Consider the following 24,137-nt stretch of genomic DNA (forward strand, 5'->3'; position numbering starts at 1 on the left):
CTTCCGCCCAGTTCACAATGCACCCGACCTCTATGGCCCCTCCTATGAGTGGTGAGCCCATTGGAGGGATGACCCACGTTGCCTCTTCGGGCTGTGCCCGGCCGGGCCCCATGGGGACAGGCCCGGACACCAGGCTCTCGCCATCGTGCCCCAACTGCGGGCCTGGCTCCAGAGCGGGGCCCCAGTTACCCGCGTCCAGGCAAGGGAAATCTGAGTCCATTATGTTGTAATTCCATAGAAGTATTTGAGCTCTCTGAGCTGCTACCTTACCGTGGTAGAGGAGTTTGCGTGTTCCAATGATCCTAGGAGCTATGTCGTCTGGGGGCTTTCATGCCCCCTGGTAAGGTCTCCCAAGACAAACAGGTCCTAGGTGAGTGATCAGACAAAGAGCAGCTCAAATACTTCTATGGAAAGTGCAAAATATCCATCCATTTTCTACTGCTTATTCCCTTTGGGGTCGTGGGGGGCGCTGGTGCCTATCTCAGCTACAATCGGGCGGTAGGCGGCGTACACCCTGGACAAGTCGCCACCTCATTGCAGGGCCAACACAGATAGACAGACAACATTCACACTCACATTAACACACTAGGGCCAATTTAGTGTTGCCAATCAACCTATCCCCAGGTGCATGTCTTTGGAAGTGGGAGGAAGCCGGAGTACCCGGAGGGAACCCACGCATTCACGGGGAGGACATGCAAACTCCACACAAAAAGATCCCGAGCCCGGGATTGAACCCTGACTACTCAGGACCTTCGTATTGTGAGGCAGATGCACTAACCCCTCTTCCACCGTGAAGCCCACATTACATAAAAATACTAAGATTTAATAAATAGATAAAAAAGTAGAAAAGAAGAAACAAAACGACCTAGATGTCCTGCCTAACTGGAATTGAACACCATCGAGTAAAAATTTGTTTTTAGCTATATGAGAACCACTTTCCATGTTTACCTTTTGTAAATGACTTCACTAAAATACAAGAAAAGACTAAACTTGTGTACTTGTTGGAGGACATTTAGATGTTAGCTGTCCAGTTTTACACAAGTAAGCGCGCTGCAGGACTGCTTGTATCGGACATTTTAGATGCAAGCTGATATCATCAGATATTTGTTTTTTGCGGATATTGGGTCGATATTCAATATAAGTATCAGATTGGGACGCCCCTAAGTTAAACATATTCTCGTCACATTGACTCAGGATATCAAATCTGTAAAACAATTTATACATATGAGCATACTTGCCAACCTTGAGACCTCCGATTTCGGGAGGTGGGGGGCGGGGGGTGAGAGGGCGTGGTTGGGGACGTGGTTGAAGCGGGGCGTGGTTAAGAGGGGAGGAGTATATTTACATCTACAATTCCCCAACTCGAGTATTTTATATATATTTCATATATATATATATATATGTATGAAATACTTGACTTTCAGTGAATTCTAGCTATATATATTAATTTTATTTTATATATATATATATATATATATATATAAATAAAACAAAATAGTTGAATTTCAGATGGCACCTATCAAATACACAGTAATAAAAACAAAGTTCTTCTACTAACTGTACTCAATAACCAGGCGAGGTGATGAAGTTACATCTCTTTACTGTGGGCTTCAGAACAGACTCCCTCACTTGCAGTCAGGTGCGCAACACAACGTAAATTGTTGGCCAATCAAAAAGCAACCCCATAACGCTATGGCCAACATTCACCAGGAGATGGCAACAGACAACATAGGTCACTCTATTACAGACAGCGTCGCCATGGCTGTAACTTCCTCGTTCTTCTGCTTCGTCTCCTTGTGTGTGCCGAATGTTATTAAAATCCGTTGACGTTGTAACGTGATTGGGCAGGCAAGCTGTTTATATAGTGGGAAAGCGGACGTAAAAACAGGCGGGAGATTTTCGGGAGAAAATTAATTTCTTCCGGGAGCTTTTTGGGAGAGGCGCTGAATTTCGGGAGTCTCCCGGAAGGGTTGGCAAGTATGCATATGAGGCATTTATACATGAACATTCTTATACAGTATATTTACTGTAGCCATCAATGCGATGTGGCCCACAATGAAAAGGTATTTGACACTCCTGCCATGAGTCAATAAGCCCTTGTCTAAGGATGCCCAAACATTGAGGATCTGTAATACAATTGCATGTCTTCCGACTGCAACTGAATGGAAACACTCATAAAACTCAATTCGGTTATTACCTGGCAGCCAAGTGGTGTGGTTGTTAGGAAACCAAACCTATTCAAGAAACACCCCTTCCTCATGCTTTGGCTTGATCTGCAGAGTTTGTCATACTGCAAACAAATAGGTCAATGAAACATTGTTTCTGTTCTTAACCGTGTCCAAAGTCCAACATGGGCTCTGTGACCATATCAACATGAACAACAGAGACAACTGAGGGCCAGTTTTAGTCTTACTGATTCACCCAAATAGTGGAAGCTTGAGGATGGGTTAAGTTTAATTCAATATCCCCATGCAGAGCACATGACTCATGACTTTTTCAAGTGCTCTCAACAAACCGAGGATTGTCTGCGGTGCAGGAGTGAGTCACATTTACCCGCGCTGCCTATCCCAGACCTTTTGTTTGACCACGTTATCTGCTTGTTACTCCACCTCCCACACCCTAACAACAGAGGGCAGGTAGACAAGGGCAGCACAGTTCCCTTGCAGGGTCAGTAGCTATATGAGCCAGACGGAGGAAGGAGTTTTTTTACTAAGACCAAGAACTCTTTTTCATTTTCCCCCTGTTGATGTTTGCTGTCATACCTGTGACAACATGTGCACTGGAAGGTGTTCACGTTGCATTGCTGTGACTTTGTACCCGTTGGCACTCATATCCATCATTTGTAATATCGTGTTGTTCTTTCCTGATGCCAACACCAAGTACGCCAAAGACGGACATATTACTGAGGAGGTGAAGTACATGGGAGGTCTCGTCGGCGGCGGAATCATGGTGAGTTGTTTTCAACATGTCTGTGGCGTCTTATGGCGGGTGTGGCCGACCACGTGCTCTTGTGCATTCCTTTGTCAACATTACTAGTATGTGCAAGAAATGTACTTAAATCCACATGTGAAACAGGTATTCACGTACCCATATGCACAACGGCAAAGTATTTGACCTTGTTTGTATTTTGCTTACCTCAGTTAGGCACATATAAGAGCAAAATTAACATTTCACTGTACCTTGTTTTAACAGAATGCATTATTTATATTCATGTTTTCCTATCTTCTTGTGTTTTTCTATAAATACATGTTGAGAGAATATTATTTGAAAACGTGCAGTATTAAATGAATATAAAAAAATGTTTGGCCTATAATATATACATTTTTATTTATTCTTTTCTGAAATGTAAGTTTAGAAAAAACATTTAGTTAGGATTTGGTTCTTGCTAGTCCTAGTATGACAAGCCTGTGCACTCACAAGTCAACCGTATTTGAAAATTATTTATTTTACTGTTTTTATAAGTTTAAAACATATTGACAGTGTTAAACAGTCAATATGAGCTGACTTATTACAGTATATCACACCATACTTGCTTATATATATTGCAACATATTTTACTTTATACACTTTGTATATAATTAATACATTTTTTTTGCTACAAATATATAAAATAATTAGGCTATTGTTTGTTTCTACTTTTTTCCCCCAGTTTTTTTCATTCAAACCTGTGTTCTTAGTATTCATATTTCATTAAAATATTTGAACATCATATGTGTTCTTAAACATATTAACATTGTTAAATTATTGCTTTCCCGACAGTTGATATATATTTTCATAACTTTTTATATATTCAATACGTTTTGTTTAACAAATCTGGGGAATTGGGTGATGGGGTTTGGGGGCTGTTTTTTTTCTAGGCTATTATAGATTTATTTTCTTACTTTTTACTTTTCATGTTTCAATAGAATTAACTCTGAACAGTGAATATATTTATTTCGGAACATATTGACATTGTTAAATTAATACTTTTCTGACAGTCGATATATATTTTAATGATCTGTATATATATATATCTTATCCATTTAATTCATCTATAAATGTGGGAAAATACCATTTTCTTTAGGGTATTTTTTTTATTTTAATAGATTTTAGTAAACAATGTTGGTTTTCATGCTTTCATAATCAATACAAAAGATAACTCATTTTAACATTACTCTATATATACATATGTATTTCTTGTGCAAAATAAGACTTATTTAAAATAATGGTTTCAGAGTTGAAGTGTTCAATCATTTGATACCATGAAGGCAGTTTTATTATTCAGTATTTTTGAGTTACAAAGAGTAAAAAAAATATCCATCCATTTTCTACCACGTATTCCCTTTTTGGGTCACAGGGGGCGCTGTTGCCTATCTCAGCTACAATCGGGCGGAAGGTGGGTTACACCCTGGACAAGCCGCCCTCATCGCAGGGCCAAGGGGAAAAAAAACATGATTTAAAAAATTTTTGATTTAATATCGATGTGTGCCAGGTGTTGCTGCCTGCACTTTACATCCACCTGACAGGAAAACAAGGATGCTGTGGGAATCGCTGTGGGGTAAGTGGAAATTAATTAAATCACAATGAAAAGTTAAATATTAAAATATAGAAAATGTGTTTGTGTGTAAAGTTGTGTTGTTTAGCCGTGTGACAAATTTGTAACGTGATGCAGGCTACTTTTCAAGAAAATATGTGAGGAATGTTCTAAGCGTACTAAATGGACCGTTAAGGGAGTGTCGTCTTCTGGGTCATCAATCTTCTTAGACACGTTCACTTTGACCAAGATGTTCCTGAACTTTGCTTATCTTTGAACCCTCCTCAGATGTTCTTATCGATTGCATTCGCAGCAGTGGGCGTGGCCGGGGCCTTGTACAATTTGAGCGTGGCCGCGCTCGGTTTGAAGAATGGTCCCCTTTGTAAAGTCCTCCTGATATGGAGCACACCTTTCAAAGACAGGTAAAATCCTGGTTTTAGGGTGTGGAAATCATGCGATACTTTCAGTAGCCATTTTTTAAATATTGGGACGAATCTGTTATCTGCTTGTTGTAACTATCAAAAGTCAGTTAAACACTTTTTTTTTTCAACTCTAAATCTAATAATACGTATATTGAAATACTTAAAATCTAAGGCACATTTATTTAAAAAAATTTTTTCCAAGTCAGAGATGACTCATATTTAGGTAACATGAGTTTTTAACATAGAATTAGCAAATACATGAAAAATAGCCACAATACTTTCATGCTAATGGCATGTTGACACAAAGCAACCCGAGGGTCACTGGTTCAAATCCCACCTAGAACCAACCTCGTCACGTCCGTTGTGTCCTGAGCAAGACACTTCACCCTTGCTCCTGATGGGTGCTGGTTGGCGCCTTGCATGGCAGCTCCCTCCATCAGTGTGTGAATGTGTGTGTGAATGGGTAAATGTGGAAGTAGTGTCAAAGCGCTTTGAGTACCTTGAAGGTAGAAAAGCGCTATACAAGTACAACCCATTTATCATTTATCATTTAAATAACAATATTAGGTATTTCGATAACAGGACTGTACTGAGTTTAACCCTTCATCATGATAAAATATAATTGAATGTACAGGGGAAAAAAATAAGTAAACTGCACTTGTTGATCACTTGTCCTGGGTGTACCCCGCCTTCCACCCGATTGTAGCTGAGTAAGGGAACAGCGCCCCCCGCGACCCCAAAGGGAATAAGCGGTAGAAAATGGATGGATGGATGGGCACTTGTTGATCTTCCCATGGATCTGAATGATCCAACTTCCTCTGGACCATTTCACAATTTTTATACGAGGCAATGTGTTTTAGAGCAGTGGTTCTCAAATGGGGGTATGCGCACCCCTGGGGGTACTTGAAGGTATGCCAAAGGGTACGTGAGATTTTTTTTAAATATTCTGAAAATAGTAACAATTTAAAAATCCTTTATAAATACATTCATTTAATAACACTTCAACAAAATATGAATGTAAGTTCATAAACTGTGAAAAGAAATGCAACAATATTCAGTGTTGACAGCTAAATTTTTTGTGGACATGTCCCATAATTATTGACGTTAAAGATTTATTTTTTTGTGAAGAAATGTCAAGAATTAAGTTCATGAATCCAGGTAGATCTCTATTACAATCCCCAAAGAAGGCACTTTAAGTTGATGATTACTTCTATGTGTAGAAATCTTTATTTATAATTGAATCCCTTGTTTATTTTTCAACAAGTTTTTAGTTATTTTTATATCTTTTTTTCCAAATAGTTCAAGAAAGACCACGACAATGAGCAATATTTTGCACTGTTATACAATTCAAGAAAATCCGAAACTGATGACATCGTGCTGTATTTTACTTCATCTCTTTTTTTCAACCAAAAATGCTTTGCTCTGATTAGGGGGTACTTGAATTAACAAAAATTTCACAGGGGGTACATCACCGAAAAAAGGTTGAGAACCACTGATAACAGGACTAAGTGAGAACCCATGGACAATACAAAATTGTGAGCTTTAACTTAATAGTAGCCTATGTACACAATTTACAATTTCTAAATAATTGTAATTTTTTTTTATGGTAGAATTTCTTTTTTAGGAATCTGAGATAGGCAGCAAGTGTTATGTTTCCCCAGTATTCAAATTAGTTAAAATTATTATTTAAAAAAACATTGCGATCAGATTAGGACTGGCTATTTGCAAGGACTTTGAGTGGGGCACCTGTGCTTTACATAAGTCACGCATATTTTGCGTGAACAAGCGCATGTAAAATGTCAACTGACAATGACAGGGCACTTCATTTGAAATTTTACCGGTTTCCTAGCCTCTACCTGCTCTGTCACTGTAAAAAATAGAATGGCACATTTTACCCGACTTTAAAGGTTCCTCCTGTGGTGTGCAACAGGCTCGTTTCTAAGTCGAACACCTCGACCATCAAGAGCAGTCATTTTTTTCCCCCCCCCGTCAACCACTTCCTGCCTACACAATGATAGCGCGACACGAGTCACATCCGGTCTAACTGCGCTAACAAAAAATGGTTTACACTTAACATATTTATTCATGATGTTCCAATCAATTACAGTAAAAGTTATATGTGCAGCTTGTATATTTATGTGGAAGGCCTGTGCTAATATACCCCCTTGTGTGCTCAGTGATTACCTGACTGACGACACTTGGTGGGTGAAGTGCACCGAGCCCAGGAACATTGTGCAGTTCAACACTGGACTCTTCGGCACCCTGCTGGCGTGTGGCTGTCTGCAGCTGGTCCTGTGTGCCATCCAGATGATCAACGGCCTCTTTGGTTGCCTGTGTGGAACCTGCAGCAAAAAAACAATCATCTAGAAGACTGCGCTGACAGGTTGGAATCTTGTTAGCTGGGGGATTACTATTCCAGATGTCAGTGTCTTTTTGTTTGCATCTTCCATACGCCCTCTGCTGGTCCACATGACTACTTCACTAATTTCACCAATGTCCTACTAACATAGGTATAATTCACATTATTCCATCAATTGTTCATTGTTTTGCATTAGAATGCACGCGACAGCAGTTGCATTAAAACAAACACAAAGTAATGCTTCTACAGAGAAAAGTTTATTAATTTTCTAACTACAATATCAAGTTTGTTATATATAATGTACACAAATACTTCCAGCTGTTGGCATTTTTGTTAATAAAACATCTGTTAAAAATGAATATGACTTGAGAATTGTGTCCTGCAAAAAGAGTGGAATAACCCTGTTCAGAGAGCAATTAGCACAACACTAAGTGATATTCGGAGGGGAACAAAAGGTAAAAAGACTATTTAAAAGGCAAGTTTTGTGTTGAAACGACAATGGACAGATGGGAAACAATTGAGTTATGTTGGAGTGTTTTAGCAGAGCTGACAAATGATTTGGCTTGGCATCAATTACCCTAGGAAATCAGTTTGTGCAATAATGACACTACTTCTAAAACCAAGTGAAGAGAGAAAGATCAAATGTATCAGAACAGTGAGCACCTATACTTAAAAATCTTTGTGCGTTAAAAAGGAGTGTTTGTACTTTATGTAATATTTGTGTATTGAGGTAGGCAAGGATGGAGTGCAGACAATTCCACATGATCTATCTCTCACAAGTACTGGCAGTAGAATCTCTATAGGGCACTCCCATGTGTTAGCTCAAACAAATAAAATACTTTGAAAGGATGTAAACAAGAAATGCAGATCCTTCACATGGTTCAACATCAGTGGGAGTTTTCATGAGCTAATTAATACACTTCAAAGCTTGTTGAAAAAGTCTGCATCATTCACTCAAACTGCTTCATCATGATCTTGCGACTGGCCTCGTAGCCCAGGAAGAGGGCTCCATTAGCAGGAAAGGTGCGCACCATAGTGGGGGTGAGACCCGAGTAGAGTGCTCTCATACCTAAAAACCAGAAAGAAAGCTGAAGAGAACTTTGATGCATTAAAACTGTAGTCCTCAACTGGTTTGGCTGTGGGCTGACACCCTTGATGACAAGCAACTACTCACATTTGTCTCAATGAAATATTTCTAAAATGTATTTCCTACTAATTTTAAAGACTATAGTTTACAGCTGATAGAACACAGTATCGCATAGAATTTGAAAAACGGACCAAAATATCAATATTGTAAACTACTACAAACCCCGTTTCCATATGAGTTGGGAAATTGTGTTAGATGTACAAACAGAATACAATGATTTGAAAATCCTTTTCAACCCATATTCAGTTGAATATGCTACAAAGACAACATATTTGATGTTCAAACTGATAAACATTTTTTTTGTTGCAAATAATCATTAACTTTAGAATTTGATGTCAGCAACACGTGACAAGGAAGTTGTGAAAGGTGGCAATAAATAGTGATAGAGTTGAGGAATGCTCATCAAACACTTAATTTGGAACATCCCAAAGGTGTGCAGGCTAACTGGGAACAGGTGGGTGCCATGATTGGGTATAAAATTGGTTTCCATGAAATGCTAAGTAATTCACAAACAAAGATGGGGCGAGGGTCACCACTTTGTAAGCAAATTGTCGAACAGTTTTAGAACAACATTTCTCAACAAGCTATTGCAAGGAATTTAGGGATTTTACCATCTACTGTCCGTAAAATCATCAAAAGGTTCAAAGAATCTGGAGAAATCGCTGCACGTAAGCTGATATCACGGACATTTGATCCCTCAGGCAGTACTGCATCAAAAACCGACACCAGTGTGTAAAGGATATCACCACATGTGCTCAGGAACACTTCAGAAAACCACTGTCAGTAACTATAGTTGGTCGCTACATCTGTAAGTGCAATTTAAAGCTCTATTGTGCAAAGCGAAAGCAATTTATCAACAACACCCAGAAATGCTGCCGGCTTCGCTGGACCCGAGCTCATCTAAGATGGATTGATGCAAAGTGGAAAAGTGTTCTGTGATCTGACGAGTCCACATTTCAAATTATATTTGAAAAACTGTGGATGTGGTATCCTCCAGAACCAAGAGGAAAATAACCATCCGGATTGTTTTGGGCGCAAAGTTCAAAAGCCAGCATCTGTGAAGGTATGGGGGTGTATTAGTGCCCAAGGCATGGGTAAGTTACACATCTGTGAAGGCACCAATAATGCTGAATGGTCCATACAGGTTTTGGAGCAACATATGTTGTCATCCAAGCAACATTATCACAGACGCCCCTGCTTATTTCAGCAAGACAATGCTAAGCCACGTGTTACAACAGCGTAGTTTCGTAGTAAAAAAAGTGTGGGTACTTTCCTGGCCCACCTGCAGTCAAGACCTGTCTCCCATCGAAAATGTGTGGCGCATTATGAAGCATAAAATACGAAAGCGTAGACTGTTGAACGACTGAAGCTCTACATAAAAAAAAATGGGAAAGAATTCCACTTTCAAAGCTTCAACAATTAATTGCCTTAGTTTCCAAACGTTTGAGTGTTGTTAAAAGAAAAGGTGATTTAACACAGTGGTGAACATGCCCTTTCCCAAGTACTTTGGCTCATGTTTATCAGTTTGAAAATCAAATATGTTGTCTTTGTAGCATATTCAACTGAATATGGGTTGAAAAGGATTTGCAAGTCATTGTATTCTGTTTATATTTACATCTAACACAATTTCCCAACTCATATTCACACGCTGAATAAACGAACTGTAAAAACTGAGCCTTTAATTGGTTGATTTTAAAGAAACAACTTTTGCACCCCACTCTCATTTGTTGAGGTTGCGTGATGTGATGATTTTATTTATTTATTTATTTTTATTTTACCTCATTTTATTTTAATCTTCTATTTTTTTCTCCCATTACCCCCCTTTTATACCTGTATCTCATCTTTTTAGTAAGGAGCGCTGGAAGCCGGCAGACCCGTCAGCGATCCTGTTCTGTCTCCCTGTAATGTTTGTTTGATCTTGAATGGGATTGTGCTGAAAATTTAAATTTTCCTGAAGGAATATATAAAGTACTATCTAATCTAATCTAACCTAATGTAAACGATATACTGTAAATGATGTAATGATAATGTATGTCGATGACACATTCTATCTGTAATGGCCACAAGCAAACAAAAGCCTCTTTAATGCAGAGTCCTCGCCAACTAGCTGTCGGCTAATGTACCTCACAGTGCATCTTCTAAATCACGAATCCTTGCCTCTATAGTGCCAAATGACATGTGTTTTTACAAGTTTCATTAATACTGGAAAACTAGAGGACAAGTAACAGATAAACATGCTACATTGTAATATGATGCAAAAAAATGATTGCAAGAGGCTGCAATGTATATCGCAATATAGATTTTGAATTAATGCCCATCCCTAAAATTCGCCAGTCACCAGTTAAAGACCACTGCATCAGACCACAAAACTGCGGTCAAGATCGTCAGATACTGTACCTTCAGTCCGTGCGATGGTCATAAAGGTTTTGAAAAATCCACTCTGTTTACCCGTCATTGACATGACCTGGATGCGAGACTTGACACAGTCCATCGGGTAGACCACCAGCCAAAGACATGCCCCTCCCAAACCACCGCTGAATACAATTGGAGCCACGCCTACACAACATGCACAGTAAGACACAGAAACATGGAACAGCCCGCAATTGGGCTTTCATGATTATCCTTCACCTATGTCGTCTTTGTCACACTTCATGTAGTCGGCAAAGGCGCTGCGGCTGAGCTCGTAGGCACCAAAGAAGCAGAAGTAACCGGGGACCTCTCTGGCGATGGTTGTGGTCAGGCCCTGAAAGAAGCCTTGCGGCCCCTCATTCTTCATGATGGACTTTATCACCGACCACACCGAGCTTCAGAGAGAGGGCACACAAGCTACGTACGGATCAGCCGAACAAGACAATCAACAAGAAATACGGTTTTTGGACATAAACCTTTGCAAATTGTGTTGAAAAACTAAATACTTTTGTCAATCTAGTGTTTGTATTTGAATAATAAAGATGTGTAAAATAAATGAAAAAATTCATTTGTTGTCTAATCAACTAAGTTTTGGGGTGATCAAAGCTAAAGGGTTGCACTTCTTTGCAGAAACCAGCAGAGCGAACTGATGCTCTTTCCAGTGCATTGGTGTGTGAGAGTGACCGGAAGAAAAGCTCTGACTCACTCAGCCCTGGCACCAAACGACTCAGAAGTCCTTTGGTGCTACCTGTTGGTTTGTTTGTTGAATTGCTAGTCAAACAAATATTAGTGGAGCTATCTCATACTGTAGTGGGGTCAGTCTGGTATTTTCTCATTCAGCCAGTTTTTATAACAATGACAATAACATACAGGACATGCCCAATAGGCTAACAGAGAAAAATAGAGAATCAAATACCAATATTCCTAACATTGCATACGGTCAAAACTTGAAGTCCACCTACTTCTGGCTCCTTGCTATCTTGCCTGAGAGCTCCATCTCATACATGGCCTGTAGCCGACACTTGACCAGCTCCGTGGGGCAGAGAACCAGCGAAGAGAAAATGGACGCCACTGAGCCAGCACACGCTTTCTGCACATCGCTACCAAGCAGAGAAACAACCAGCTAAGAGATCCTCAACGCCTTCACTGCGTTTCATCATCCTACCTCAGCACGGCGTCACTGTGCAAACCCGCTGCAAAGCGGATGACCTGCTGGCAGAAGCCGTAGCTCATGAAGAGCACGGAGTTCTCTGCAATGTTGGCCATCAGAGCCGGCGATGTTCCCTGGTAAAGGCCACGTACGCCAACGAGCTTGTAGGTCGACGTGATGCAGTGGATGAAACCCCGGTAGAGTGTGGGGAAGGTCTGCATCTTCACCTTGGCTGTGTCCAGAGGTTGACCACTGAAGACACACGCAGCCCCACCTTGGAAAAAAGTGTGAAAACAAATATGTGGACAAAAGTATTGGTATTAGGGCTGCAACAGTTAGTCGACAATTATATTATATTTGTAAGCTTTATTATTCGACTAGTCAACTAATCGTTAAGATAACCGTTGACTAATCGACTATCAAAATAATTGTTAGTTGCCACCGTAATTGTGATGCATAAAAAGAAAATGTAAATTTATTTGATATGGGGTTTTAGTTATTAAACTGCGCAAATAATTCTGACTAAACCTCTCTGTACAAAATGAATGAACCCCATTTATTCAGGTGAACGGTGTGTTTTGTTGATCACATAATTTGTATAGGAAACATTGTACACAGCTTTTCAGCTTTTGTGCGCAGGACTTTACACTATTGGATTAGCGATCCCATGATCAAGATCGGGGGCTGATATTAGCCTTTTTTAACTGATCGGCAACAAGCTGATGAGTTTTGGAGCTCACTCAATCTTTACCACAGCGGTATCCCAGCGTTTACATGGCTAGAGAAAGTGCTCCCATGAAAGATTATTTCAAAAGGAATGCGTGCTCAGGGAGACAATTACATTTGCAGATTACACACAAGTTGCATTAATTCCAGGAGGGGGCATGTCTTGCTAAAATACCGGCTCCAATTTGAGAGCAAGCTGCAAAAAACACGTCATAAAAGCACATTGCAAAATCGCTTCTAAGATACTAATCTTCAACACAATGGCAGAAAATAATTTCTTTATTACCTCTTAAGGACTAGACGAAAAGGAATGACTAAGCAACCACACACTAGAAATCGACTGAATATCGGCCGGGGCCATTTTTGGTGCCGATATTTCGCATTTTGAGGTATGTTGATATCGGCATCTTTTTGTCGTTATTTGCCATTTTAATACAACAGAACTACATCAGCAGATACAATATACACATACATATGATACCAGTATTCAAAATAGAAAATATTAGTCAAGTAAATCATTTTAAACACTGCTCAAGCACCAGCCCAAATGCACTGCATCTGAAGGGTTGCCCTTTTTTTTTTTTTTCCACTGCAGCGCTTTTACCAATTTTCCCAGGAGATTTCCGATATTTTGAAATGCAAATGATGATTCTCTGCAGCATCAGACACACGTGATAAAAGTGTGGCAAAATCCCCTGATGTTGTTTGGCACAAAATTTCTATCAGCACAAATTGCTGCCAACTAACCCATAAAAGAAAAATTTGAAAATCAAGACAACATTTCCTGCAATGGGTGCATTTGTACACTTTATTTTACCTTTACATTTATTCTCATCTACCAACCTCTTTTGGCTATCTTTTTGACACTTACGGTACATGTCCCATGTAATGTACCACATAATTAGTTTTTTTAATTAGAACATTTACGAACATTATTATCATAATGTCAAATTCTATAACATGCATGCAAACAATTTAGATAACGTTTCCCATTTGGCAACTCTATCCCGTCGCCACGCCCCCTCGGTAATATACTTCCGTTGTTGTGTCCTCTGTTTACATCAGTCACGTGAAAAATATATCGTATCGCTGGCAACTAATAATTGATCTACAACTACAACTGGTTTGAAACTAACAGTGTTGTGATTGGAATCATCAAAATATGATTAGCAGCAAAGTAGAAAATCGACACCATTCGGGCTCGCAGAGAGAACACAGGCGACAAGTAAGCAAGCTAGATGATGCTAACTATGCTAACGAGCAGGCTTGTTTCAGCACTCCTGGTCATCTCCCTGTCCTGCAATTCATCTGACTCATAACAATACTAGACAATTCTACATTTGAAAAAAATATGATTTTTAAATATGTGTTATTGTGTTTACTATAGTCACTTGCTATAAAACATTTTCACTTCTATATTTTTTGTCAGGCAGATGGGCCTTAATGTTGGCAATGTTTAAATCCAGGCTTAAAGACATTTTTTAATTGTGCAACTGAAAGTATTGTGTCTACACTCTGATTTAAATTTGAGTTATGATTGTTCATGGTGTTTTTGTTTTATGATTTTAAATTTGAAATATGATTATTTTTGCTTTTTTGTAATTTTCTGTAAACCTCTTTGAACACAATTCTTAGACTGCCTTGAGTAAGAATCGTGCTCTGTAAATAAACTCGCCTTGCCTTGTCAAAGTATCGCATCAGGACTCGAAATTTGATCAGATCGGAGGCAAAAATGTTGTTTGGAACATCCCTAATTAAGAGTCCACTCTTCTTGGGAGGATTTTCAATATAGTTGTGGTGGTGAAGGTGTGTGTCTCACTACTATTGTCGCTTAAGTGTACAACCAAGGGAAGGCCAATTCACTGAGGAGAATGCTCAGTGGAAAGGAGAAGCAAATGAGCCAGAAAACCAAGACAGATGTATATGGCCATTTGCGCTCCACTTTATAAGTAGAATCAATATTTGCTAACATTCAACCTTTAAGAGACTCCCTAAACACAAAATAGATCCTGTATTGTGTGATTCTGCCAGCATGGGTACCTATTGCTCCGGCAGAGAGGTCAATGATGGCTTGGACCACCGGATGCGGGGCCATACTGACCCAGATTGTCAGAAGAGTTTTCTCTTTCTGTCAGGCACCTGTCAAAGACATAAAAGATATTTCTTAAAAGTTAAGTCAATGTTACTTTTAACACACCAATTCATCACAACAGAGTAAACATCAAGCACTCTCCTTACAGATTTTAAAATGTGTTCTCATCTATAAAGCTTGGGTACAATGTTGTCATCAATAAAAACACATCCACTCATTGGAATGAATGGTTTTGGGTTTCTGGCTAACGGAGATAGATAGAATTTAACATGCAGTTATACAAATAATACTCCAATGGCCCTGTGACGTGGTGACTTGTCCAAGGTGTACCCTGCTTTCCGCCGGAGCGCAGCTGGGATAGGTTCAAAACCCCCCCGCAACCCTAAGAGGGACAAGCAGTAGGAAATGGATGGCCACCTCATCACAGAGCAAACACAGGTAGGCAGAATAAATATTGCGCTATGTATGTTATTTAAATGTTGACAAAACAAAAGATTTGCAAACAATTGCATATTGTCTAAACTTTATAACTTTTTAATCATGCAACAAAATAATCAAAAATAAATACCGTACTTTCCGGACTATAAAGCGCACCGGTATTTGAGCGCCACATACTAAATTAGTGTGTTTTCCATATACTAGACGCACCGGACTATAAGTCGCAGATACATTGTGAAATTAGTTATTTACACAGAAAGATTTTGTAAATGTTTCTATACTTACCTTAATTGTTTACAAACAGTGCCTGTAAGGCTGATCAAACAAAATGAAAGTCTTTGTCATGGACCCACTAGCTGCAGAAGCTAGCTCTCCAATCAGCTAAACTCCAAGGTGACGTTTTGTTGAATTTACTGGAGGAATTTGTGAAACTGAAACAATACAGAGAAAAGGCCATTGTAAGGTATTAAGACTGATACAGACACTCGTAAACGTGTTAACTTAGGATAACAACGCTAGCTTGATTACATTACGATAGTACGTACAAATTTGCATGAAAACACTTGTATAGACATCTCACATGAGACGGTTTATTAAGTATGAATAGCTTTACATATATTGTAAAACTTACAAACGTTTCTTGGAGTGATGAATGGAAATCCATAAGAGTAGCGACGCTATGAATGACTAAATGGCGGAACGGCCCTAATACTTCCGGTTCAAAGGACTAAACAGAAGGAAATACTGTAGACGTTCACCCCGCAGCACCTACAGCAAGCGAACTCGCCTAAAAGAGGGCACCATAGCACAAACAATAACACACCTTTTCAGTGTCTCTGCTTGTGTATAAGTACACCTATCTGTTAAACATAACATAAAAAATCAATTAATTAGCCGCACCGTTTTATAAGCCGCAGGGTTCAAACTATAGGAAATAAGTAGCAGTCCGGAATTTTTGGTACTTAATTTAGAAGATATGAAAGCAATAATGGAGCATTGAGCATATATCATGGTGCATACTCCTGTTTTTTTTGTAGTATGTAACCTAAGACAAGGTTTTATCAATTGAAATTAGTCAAACCGAAAACAATGGTAGGTATGTAGAACACTGACCTATTTATAATCAACCTTATGATAGACTTGATACAGACACTCGTAAACGTGCTGTCTTTAAGTTAAGGTGGGGTAATAATAGTTTTTGGTGACATTTGTCGGCCACAATAATTCATGGGGTTAAGCTCATGATGCAGTAAGTTAAATGATGACTTTTGTTACTGTATAATTTCTAATATGCTTCTATCATTATTCTATACTTGTTCATATTGAAAATCCTGGTGTTTTGGACTGCACTATTGTAAGGACACTAATTATGTATGCCTATCTTGTTTGCTTATCTGTTGTGTAGCTGCTAGCTCCTACTAGCCTATAACCTGCCATGTAGAGGATTTGACTAAAATACAAGATCAACTGTGTGTGTTTATTGGAAGACAACTAGATCTTAACGGCCTGTCCAGCTTTGTACATAAGTGTACACACTGCAGGACATTTTACATGCAAGCCGATATAATCCAATATTTGGGCATCCTTTTTTTGCTGAAATAGGACCGTATCGGGCAATCCTTAGTATAAATATCTGCTTTTCACATTAATTTGTGATTTAAAAACAAATAAAACAACATGATAAATATAAAGAAATTACAGAAAATCATAGCTGAGATAGGCACCAGCGCCCCCCGCAACCCAAAGGATATAAGCGTTAGAAAATGGATAGTAAAAAATTACACTAAAAAGCTAATGAAAAATACTTATTTTGTAAATTAAATCCAGTTGTTCACTTTGACCAGTGTCCATCCATCCATCTTTTTTCGCTTATCCGAGGTCGACTCGAGGGGGCAGCAGCCCAAGCAGGGAAGCCCAGACGTTCCTCTCCCCAGCCACTTCGTACAGCTCCTCCCGGGGGATCCCGAGGCGTTCCCAGGCCAGCCGGGAGATATAGTCTTCCCAACGTGTCCTGGGTCTTCCCTGTGGCCTCCTTCCGGTTGGATGTGCCCTAAACACCTTCCTTAGGGAGGCGTTTGGGTGGCATCCTGACCAGTTGCCTAAATCACCTCATCTGGTTCCTCTCGATGTAGAGGAGCAGCGGCTTTACTTTGAGCTCCTTCCGGATGGCAGAACTTCTCACCCTATCTCTAAGGGAGAGCCCCGCCATCCGACAGAGGAAACTCACTTCGGCCACTTGTACCCATGATCTTGTCCTTTCGGTTATAACCCAAAGCTCATGACCATAGGTGAGGATGGGAATGTAGATCGACCGGTAAATTGAGAGTTTTGTCTTCAGGCTCAGCTCCTTCTTCACCACAACGGATCGATACAGCGTCCGCATTACTGAAGACGCCGCACCGATCCGCCTGTCCATCTCACGATTCACTCTTCCCTCCCTCGTGAAAAAGACTCCGCTGTGAACAAATCCAGTGAGAGCTGAAGATCCTGGCCAGATGAAGCCAAAAGGACAACATCAATCACAAAAGCAGAGACCTAATCATTTAGCCACCAAACCAGATCCCTTCAACACCTTGACTGCGCCTAAAAGTTCTGTCCATAAAAGTTATGAACAGAATCGGTGACAAAGGGCAGCATTGGCGGAGTCCAACCCTCACTGGAAACGGGTCCGACTTACAGCCTGCAATGCAGACTAAGCTCTGACATTGTTCATACAGGGAACGGACTGCCACAATCAGACAGTCCAATACCCCATACGCTCTGAGCACTCCCCACAGGACTTCCCGGGGGACACGGTCGAATGCCTTCTCCAAGTCCACAAAGCACATTTAAAATGGTTGGGCAAACTCCCATGCACCCTCAAGGACCCTGCCGAAAATATAGAGCTTGTCCACAGTTCCAAGAGAAAAACAGGGCTCAAATTTAACAGCGGCATTTGCCACGACCGCCCTTGTTATTTGCTGTAATGTCCTAAAAATACACCAACATTTATGGCAACAACATACCGTGACCGCCCTTGACTTTTTACTTGTTAAAGGAGTAGGGATTTACCGATAAACAGTATAATGACAGACAGTGGTAAAATTCCAGACGGTTATTAACGCCGTTTAAAGGCCTACTGAAATGAGATTTTCTTATTTAAAAGGGGATAGCAGGTCCATTCTATGTGTCATACTTGATCTTTTCGCGATATTGCCATATTTTTGCTGAAAGAATTTAGTAGAGAACATCGACGATAAAGTTCACAACTTTTGGTCGCTAATAAAAAAGCTTTGCCTGTACCGGAAGTAGCAGACGATGTGTGCGTAACGTCACCGGTTGTGGAGCTCCTCACACCCTCACATTGTTTACAATCATGGCCACCAGCAGCTACAGCGATTCGGACCGAGAAAGCGACAATTTCCCCATTAATTTGAGAGAGGATGAAAGATTTGTGGGGTAATGCATTTTAGGCAACTGCTTACTTCCTGAATACTGAAGCGCCGCAGAGTCTGCGCATGCGCACTTGAGCTGTTGGGCTCGGGAAACATGGCGGCAACTCCATTGAATTTGTTTCGAAATTGTTACCTCTGAGCGAACGGAGCCGCTTCGTTTCAATCGCCTCTACTTCTGCGGAGTCTCAGCATGTGATTACGAGCCCAAGGAGAACAATATTTGATGTTGCTCTTTCATTTTGAATGTGCAGCTAGCATCAATCCATCAGCTGCTTGGACTGAGAGTTAGCATGCATAAGGGGATGTGTCGGGAACGTTGTCACAACTTGTTTAAAAAGTTTGTAATTTGTTTACTGGGATGTTCACTCATCCTTTATTTAACTGCTAACTTTGTTAGTGTTCCAATAACATCAATACTAACTGAAATGTTGAGTCATTTCATCGAATTGAACGCTGGTTGTGTTGTCCGGGAGGCACAAACATTGTGTGTTAGATGTGAGGTATCACTCTTTTTTATTTTTGCTGGCCAAACTGTTGCACTGAAGTACATGGTTGTTGTTGAAGAACAAAGTTTGTTTATTTGACTTTATTTTCATTAGCCAAACTGCTTTGTGTTTTATATACCATCCACCCATTTTCTACCGCTTATTCCCTTCAGGGTCGCGGGGGGTTATTGATATCAAAAAGTAAACGCCATGTTTTTTTTTTACATTACTCGTGTTTTTCATTCCACAAAGTAATTACTTTAAAAACAATTCATGTGACATAGCATTTTGTTAATGTTTTACGGCGTATAGTTAATTCCTATATGACATATTTCTACTCAAACTCTCAATTGATCTGTCTTGATACAGCGTGCACATGACACACATAAGTACATGTTAATGTACGTAACTTAAAAAATACCTCTCTCTATGAAACTGTAAAACTAGAGATAAAGGCATCATGTAATTACAAATCTGACACGCTGATACTAGTAATGAACAAAAACACAAATGTGTCTTTAAGTATATAGACCCAGAATGTACAGCATTTTTATTAGATATTACAAATTACATGATGCGGTCACATTCACATCCCAACACTGCTTTACCAAACATTGTGAATAGTCATGATTAATAATCGTGATTTCAATATTGAGAAAAATAATCTTTATTATTATTTTGTCCATAATCATACAGTCCTACATATAGGATTTGACCTCATGTATTAACACTATTTTTATCTATATGGACAAAAAGTGCATTTAGGGCTTATATCCTCAAGATGCCATCTTGAAAATTTTTCACATTTATTTTCATTTATTTATAGTTCCTGCAGTCCTGGGTTCAAATCCAGGCTCGGGATCTTTCTGTGTGGAGTTTGCATGTTCTCCCCGTGAATGCGTGGGTTCCCTCCGGGTACTCCGGCTTCCTCCCACTTCCAAAGACATGCACCTGGGGATAGGTTGATTGGCAACACTAAATTGGCCCTAGCGTGTGAATGTGAGTGTGAAAGTTGTCTGTCTATCTGTGTTGGCCCTGCGATGAGGTGGCGACTTGTCCAGGGTGTACCCCGCATTCCGCCCGATTGTAGCTGAGATAGGCGCCAGCGCCCCCCGCGACCCCAAAAGGGAATAAGCGGTAGAAAATGGATGGATGGATAGTATTATTTTATTTCTGCCATATTACTTTGCTTATAATGCGTGTGTTGCTTTCATATGGACATTGAGCTTTCTACTTGAGTTAAATATATACATTTTGAATGTGTGTTTAAAAAAAGGTTAATAGAATTTCAGTATTAGTAGTTTTTGAAAATTTTGAGCACATTTAAAATTACCGCGATAATAATAACATGACAATGTTGGTCACAATAACCGTGATAAATGTTCACATCGTTACATCCCTATAATGCAGTGGTTCTCAACCTTTTTTCAGTTATGTACCCCCTGTTAATTTTTTTTTAATTCAAGTACCCCCTAATCAGAGAAAGCATTTTTCGTTGAAAAAAAGAGATAAAGAAGTAAAATACAACACTAAGTCATCAGTTTCTGATTTATTAAATTGTATAACAGTGCAAAATATTGCCCATTTTTAGTGGTCTTTCTTGAACTATTTGGAAAAAAAGATGTAAAAATAACTAAAAACTTGTTGAAAAATAAACAAGTGATTTAATCATAAATAAAGATTTCTACACATAGAAGTAATCATCAATTTAAAGTGCCCTCTTCGGGGATGGTATTAGAGATCCATCTGGATTCATCAACTTTAATTCTAAACATTTCTTCACAAAAAAAGAAATCTTTAACATCAATATTTATGGAACATGTCCACAAAAAATCTGGCTGTCAACACTGAATATTGCATTGTTGCATTTCTTTTCACGGTTTATGAACTTACATTCATATTTTGTTGAAATAGTATTCAATAAATATATTTATAAAGGATTTTTGAATTGTTGCTATTTTTAGAATATTTTTAAAAAATCTCACGTACCCATTGGCATATCTTCAAGTACCCCCAGGGGTACGCGTAACCCTATGTATATATATATATATATATATATATATATATATATATATATATATATATATATATATATATAACCTTGACCTTAAAAAGTTATAATTCGCGGCCTGCTAAAGCATAACTGCTTCTCCTGAATCCGAGGTTTCCAGTGTATTTACATTACATTTATGTGTAAACAAAAGTTAGCATACCGTTAGGGCCATATTAAAGAGATGGTTAAATCGGCCTGATAGGGGGGAAAATAAATGTGCTCTTAGTACACATATTTAAGTAATTAAGTGTACTATTTGGAATTACATTTCTTAAATAACTACGTAAAAAAACACTTTTGCTAGCAGCACACCTGCATTCCGACAATCATTACTAAGCCAAACACGGATAAAAGACGACGTTTTTCTGTCCATACACACTCGATTAAATCAGAAAAAAGACATGTATGGCAGTACATCAAATAAAAGAATTGAATAACGTACCTCTAAGAGGAGGCGGCCGGCACTTTCACGCCAAAGTGACCTCAGTGGTGTAATGACGCCGGTGACGTGCTAGCCACAGCTAACAGTACTGATCATGCTAACGTATGCCAGCCGTCCACACATGATTGTCTCAACTCTTATCTCTTTTGTAACATCATCTCCGCCTCTCGCATTAGTGTGCCGTCTTCAAACCAATGCTTGGAAGATGGATAGAGGCGCAGACCAAGAGGAGAATAATACAACGGGACTACTGGAAGTGATGTTGCGACACATCAGCGAGGAAAAGCTCTCAAGAGTTCCCACTCTGCTCCATTTTCCACGGACCGAAATAGTTTCTTCTTTGTTCTTATTTGGCCGCAACATGCTGTTTGAATGTGCAACACTGAAACTTAAATCAATTTAGAAGTAAATGACAAACAAATATTTGTAACTACATTCCGAAAAGTACAACAGTATAAGTGGTCTTACTTTTCCTTTACTTTGTGAACACGGCAGCTTCCGGTTCGCAGTCTGAACTGTTTGCAGTTGGGCTCACAGTGCTTTAGCTCCCCCTGCTGGTGTTTTTTTTGTCAAACCTCATTTTAGTGAGTTTGATTGATTGATTGATTGATTGATTGATTGATTGAGACTTTTATTAGAAGATTACACAGTACAGTACATGTTCCGTACAATTGAACACTAAATGGTAACACCCAAATAAGTTTTTCAACTTGTTTAAGTCAGGGTCCACGTTAATCAATTCATGGTATAAATATATACTATTAGCATAATACAGTCATCACACAAGTTAATCATCAGAGTATATACATTGAATTATTTACATAATTTAAAATCCGGAGGGTGGGATGTGGAGGGGGTTGGCGCAGTGGGGTTTGGTTTGGTTGATATGAGCACTTCGGTCACCAACAATTATATTCCATCCATCCATCCATTTTCTACCGCTTATTCCCTTTGTGATTGCGGGGGGCGCTGGTGTCTATCTCAGCTACAATTGGGCGGAAGACGGGGTACATCCTGGACAAATCGCCACCTCATCGCAGTCAACAAATATATCATCTGAGTAATGGACATTGAAACAGTGTAGGTCTGACTTTGTAGGATATGTACAGCAAGCAGTGAACATAGTGAGCTTAAAAAGCATGAGAAAAAGTATATACATATGATTGTTTACATTTGATTAATTACAATCCGGGGATGTGGGATGTGGTGAGGGGAGGAGGGTGTCAGTCTAGGGTTTAAGTTGCCTGGAGGTGGTCTTTTAGTGCACTTGTGTTGGGAGTGCATTCCATATTGATGTGGCATAGAAGGAGAATGAGTTAAGACCTTTGTTTGATCGGAATCTGGGTTTAACATGGTTTGTGGAGATCCCCCTGGTGTTGTGGTTACGGTGGTCATTTAAATTATGGAAGTAGTTTGACATGTACTTAAGTATCAGGGAGGTGTAGCCAATTTTATAGACTAAGCTCAGTGCAAGTTGTTTTACTCGGTCCTCCACTCTGAGCCAGCCCACTTTGGAGAAGTGGGTAGGAGTGAGGTGTGATCTGGGGTGGAGGTCAAGAAGTAATCGGACTAGCTTGTTCTGGGATGTTTGGAGTCTAGATTTGAGGGTTTTGGAGGTGCCGGGGTAACAGGAGGTGCATGCGTGATCGAAAAAGGGTTGAATGAGAGTTCCCGCTAGAATCTTCATGGTGCTTTTGTTGACCAGAGAGGAGATTCTGTAGAGAAATCTTGTTCGTTGGTTGACCTTTTTGATTGCCTTGATTGCCATTTTATCACAGGAAAGATTAGCCTCCAGGATGGAACCTAGGTAGGTGACGTCATCTTTCCTGGTGATCAAAATGTCACGTGATGAGTCATAAGTTGACGTTTCGGGTTGTTTATAACTAGGGACTAGTGTGCATTATTAAACAAACAAAAACATTTAATACAGTTTTACATTGGACTAAAACTAGTGCATGTGTACAATCTGTGAACAAATGAAATTGAAGGAGCATTATTCAAATATTTCGAAACAAAATGTGCAAGCACAGCACTGTGTGTTCAAGAGTGGGACAATGACACAAACAAATCAGTGTTGCCGGGGTCAATGTTCAGGTGTCGTATCACAAAAACACTGATGTCCTGCAGACTGATTGATTTTTTTAATGATGTGACCACAGCACTTGTATTTATCTGTCTATGGTTTCATTTACTTGGTTGAAACCAGTAATGGGCAAGCAACTTGGAACATGTCCTCTCAACAAGTTACTTTCAGTTAACTAAGTGACAGGGGACGCAAAAGTAGCTTGCTACATCAAAGCAACATTTAACTGCATTTGTATGGTCCCACATGTATAAAATCAATGTTAATGTACAAACCTTGTTTCCATTTGAGTTGGAAAATTGTGTTAGATGTAAGTATTAACGGAATACGATGATTTGCAAATCATTTTCAACCCATAGTCAGTTGAATGCACTACAAAGACAA

General features: G+C 39.4%; 2 protein-coding genes across 5 annotated transcripts; one reads left to right on the forward strand and one right to left on the reverse strand.

Moving 5' to 3' along the window:
* The first annotated feature begins 2,568 nt into the window (after window positions 1–2,568).
* On the forward strand, window positions 2,569–7,653 carry tm4sf21a (transmembrane 4 L six family member 21a). Its single transcript, XM_061897644.1, has 4 exons — window positions 2,569–2,949; window positions 4,472–4,537; window positions 4,802–4,935; window positions 7,113–7,653. The coding sequence occupies exons 1-4, from the start codon at window positions 2,680–2,682 to the stop codon at window positions 7,300–7,302; spliced, it is 660 nt and encodes a 219-aa protein (XP_061753628.1). The 5' UTR covers window positions 2,569–2,679; the 3' UTR covers window positions 7,303–7,653.
* slc25a15b (solute carrier family 25 member 15b) lies at window positions 7,533–22,183 on the reverse strand. Of its 4 annotated transcripts, none has more exons than XM_061897640.1 (8): window positions 21,671–22,183; window positions 15,540–15,687; window positions 14,767–14,862; window positions 12,016–12,274; window positions 11,813–11,950; window positions 11,070–11,245; window positions 10,839–10,997; window positions 7,533–8,363 (listed from the first exon to the last, which is right to left on the reverse strand). In XM_061897640.1, the coding sequence occupies exons 3-8, from the start codon at window positions 14,819–14,821 to the stop codon at window positions 8,245–8,247; spliced, it is 906 nt and encodes a 301-aa protein (XP_061753624.1). In that variant the 5' UTR covers window positions 14,822–14,862; window positions 15,540–15,687; window positions 21,671–22,183; the 3' UTR covers window positions 7,533–8,244. The 4 variants fall into 4 exon arrangements, with proteins under 4 accessions (XP_061753624.1, XP_061753623.1, XP_061753625.1 ...); XM_061897639.1 differs by having other exon boundaries at window positions 14,767–14,865; window positions 15,542–15,687; window positions 21,671–22,182; XM_061897641.1 differs by lacking the exon at window positions 15,540–15,687 and having other exon boundaries at window positions 14,767–14,865.
* Window positions 22,184–24,137: the final 1,954 nt, after the last annotated feature.

This window comes from Nerophis ophidion, linkage group LG04, assembly GCF_033978795.1.
Source record: "Nerophis ophidion isolate RoL-2023_Sa linkage group LG04, RoL_Noph_v1.0, whole genome shotgun sequence".
Lineage (NCBI taxonomy): Eukaryota > Metazoa > Chordata > Actinopteri > Syngnathiformes > Syngnathidae > Nerophis > Nerophis ophidion.

Bases quoted from the DNA above. Each gene is read 5' to 3' on its own strand.
- tm4sf21a (XM_061897644.1), top strand. From the start codon at position 2,680: ATGAGCCAGACGGAGGAAGGAGTTTTTTTACTAAGACCAAGAACTCTT. The intron at 2,950-4,471 runs GTGAGTTGTTTT...GATGTGTGCCAG, and splicing joins TCGTCGGCGGCGGAATCATG to GTGTTGCTGCCTGCACTTTA. The intron at 4,936-7,112 runs GTAAAATCCTGG...TTGTGTGCTCAG, and splicing joins AGCACACCTTTCAAAGACAG to TGATTACCTGACTGACGACA.
- slc25a15b (XM_061897641.1), bottom strand. From the start codon at position 14,821: ATGGCCCCGCATCCGGTGGTCCAAGCCATCATTGACCTCTCTGCCGGA. The intron at 12,275-14,766 runs GTACCCATGCTG...CTTTTTTCCAAG, and splicing joins CCTCTCTGCCGGAGCAATAG to GTGGGGCTGCGTGTGTCTTC. The intron at 10,998-11,069 runs GTGAAGGATAAT...CATGTTGTGTAG, and splicing joins GTGTGACAAAGACGACATAG to GCGTGGCTCCAATTGTATTC.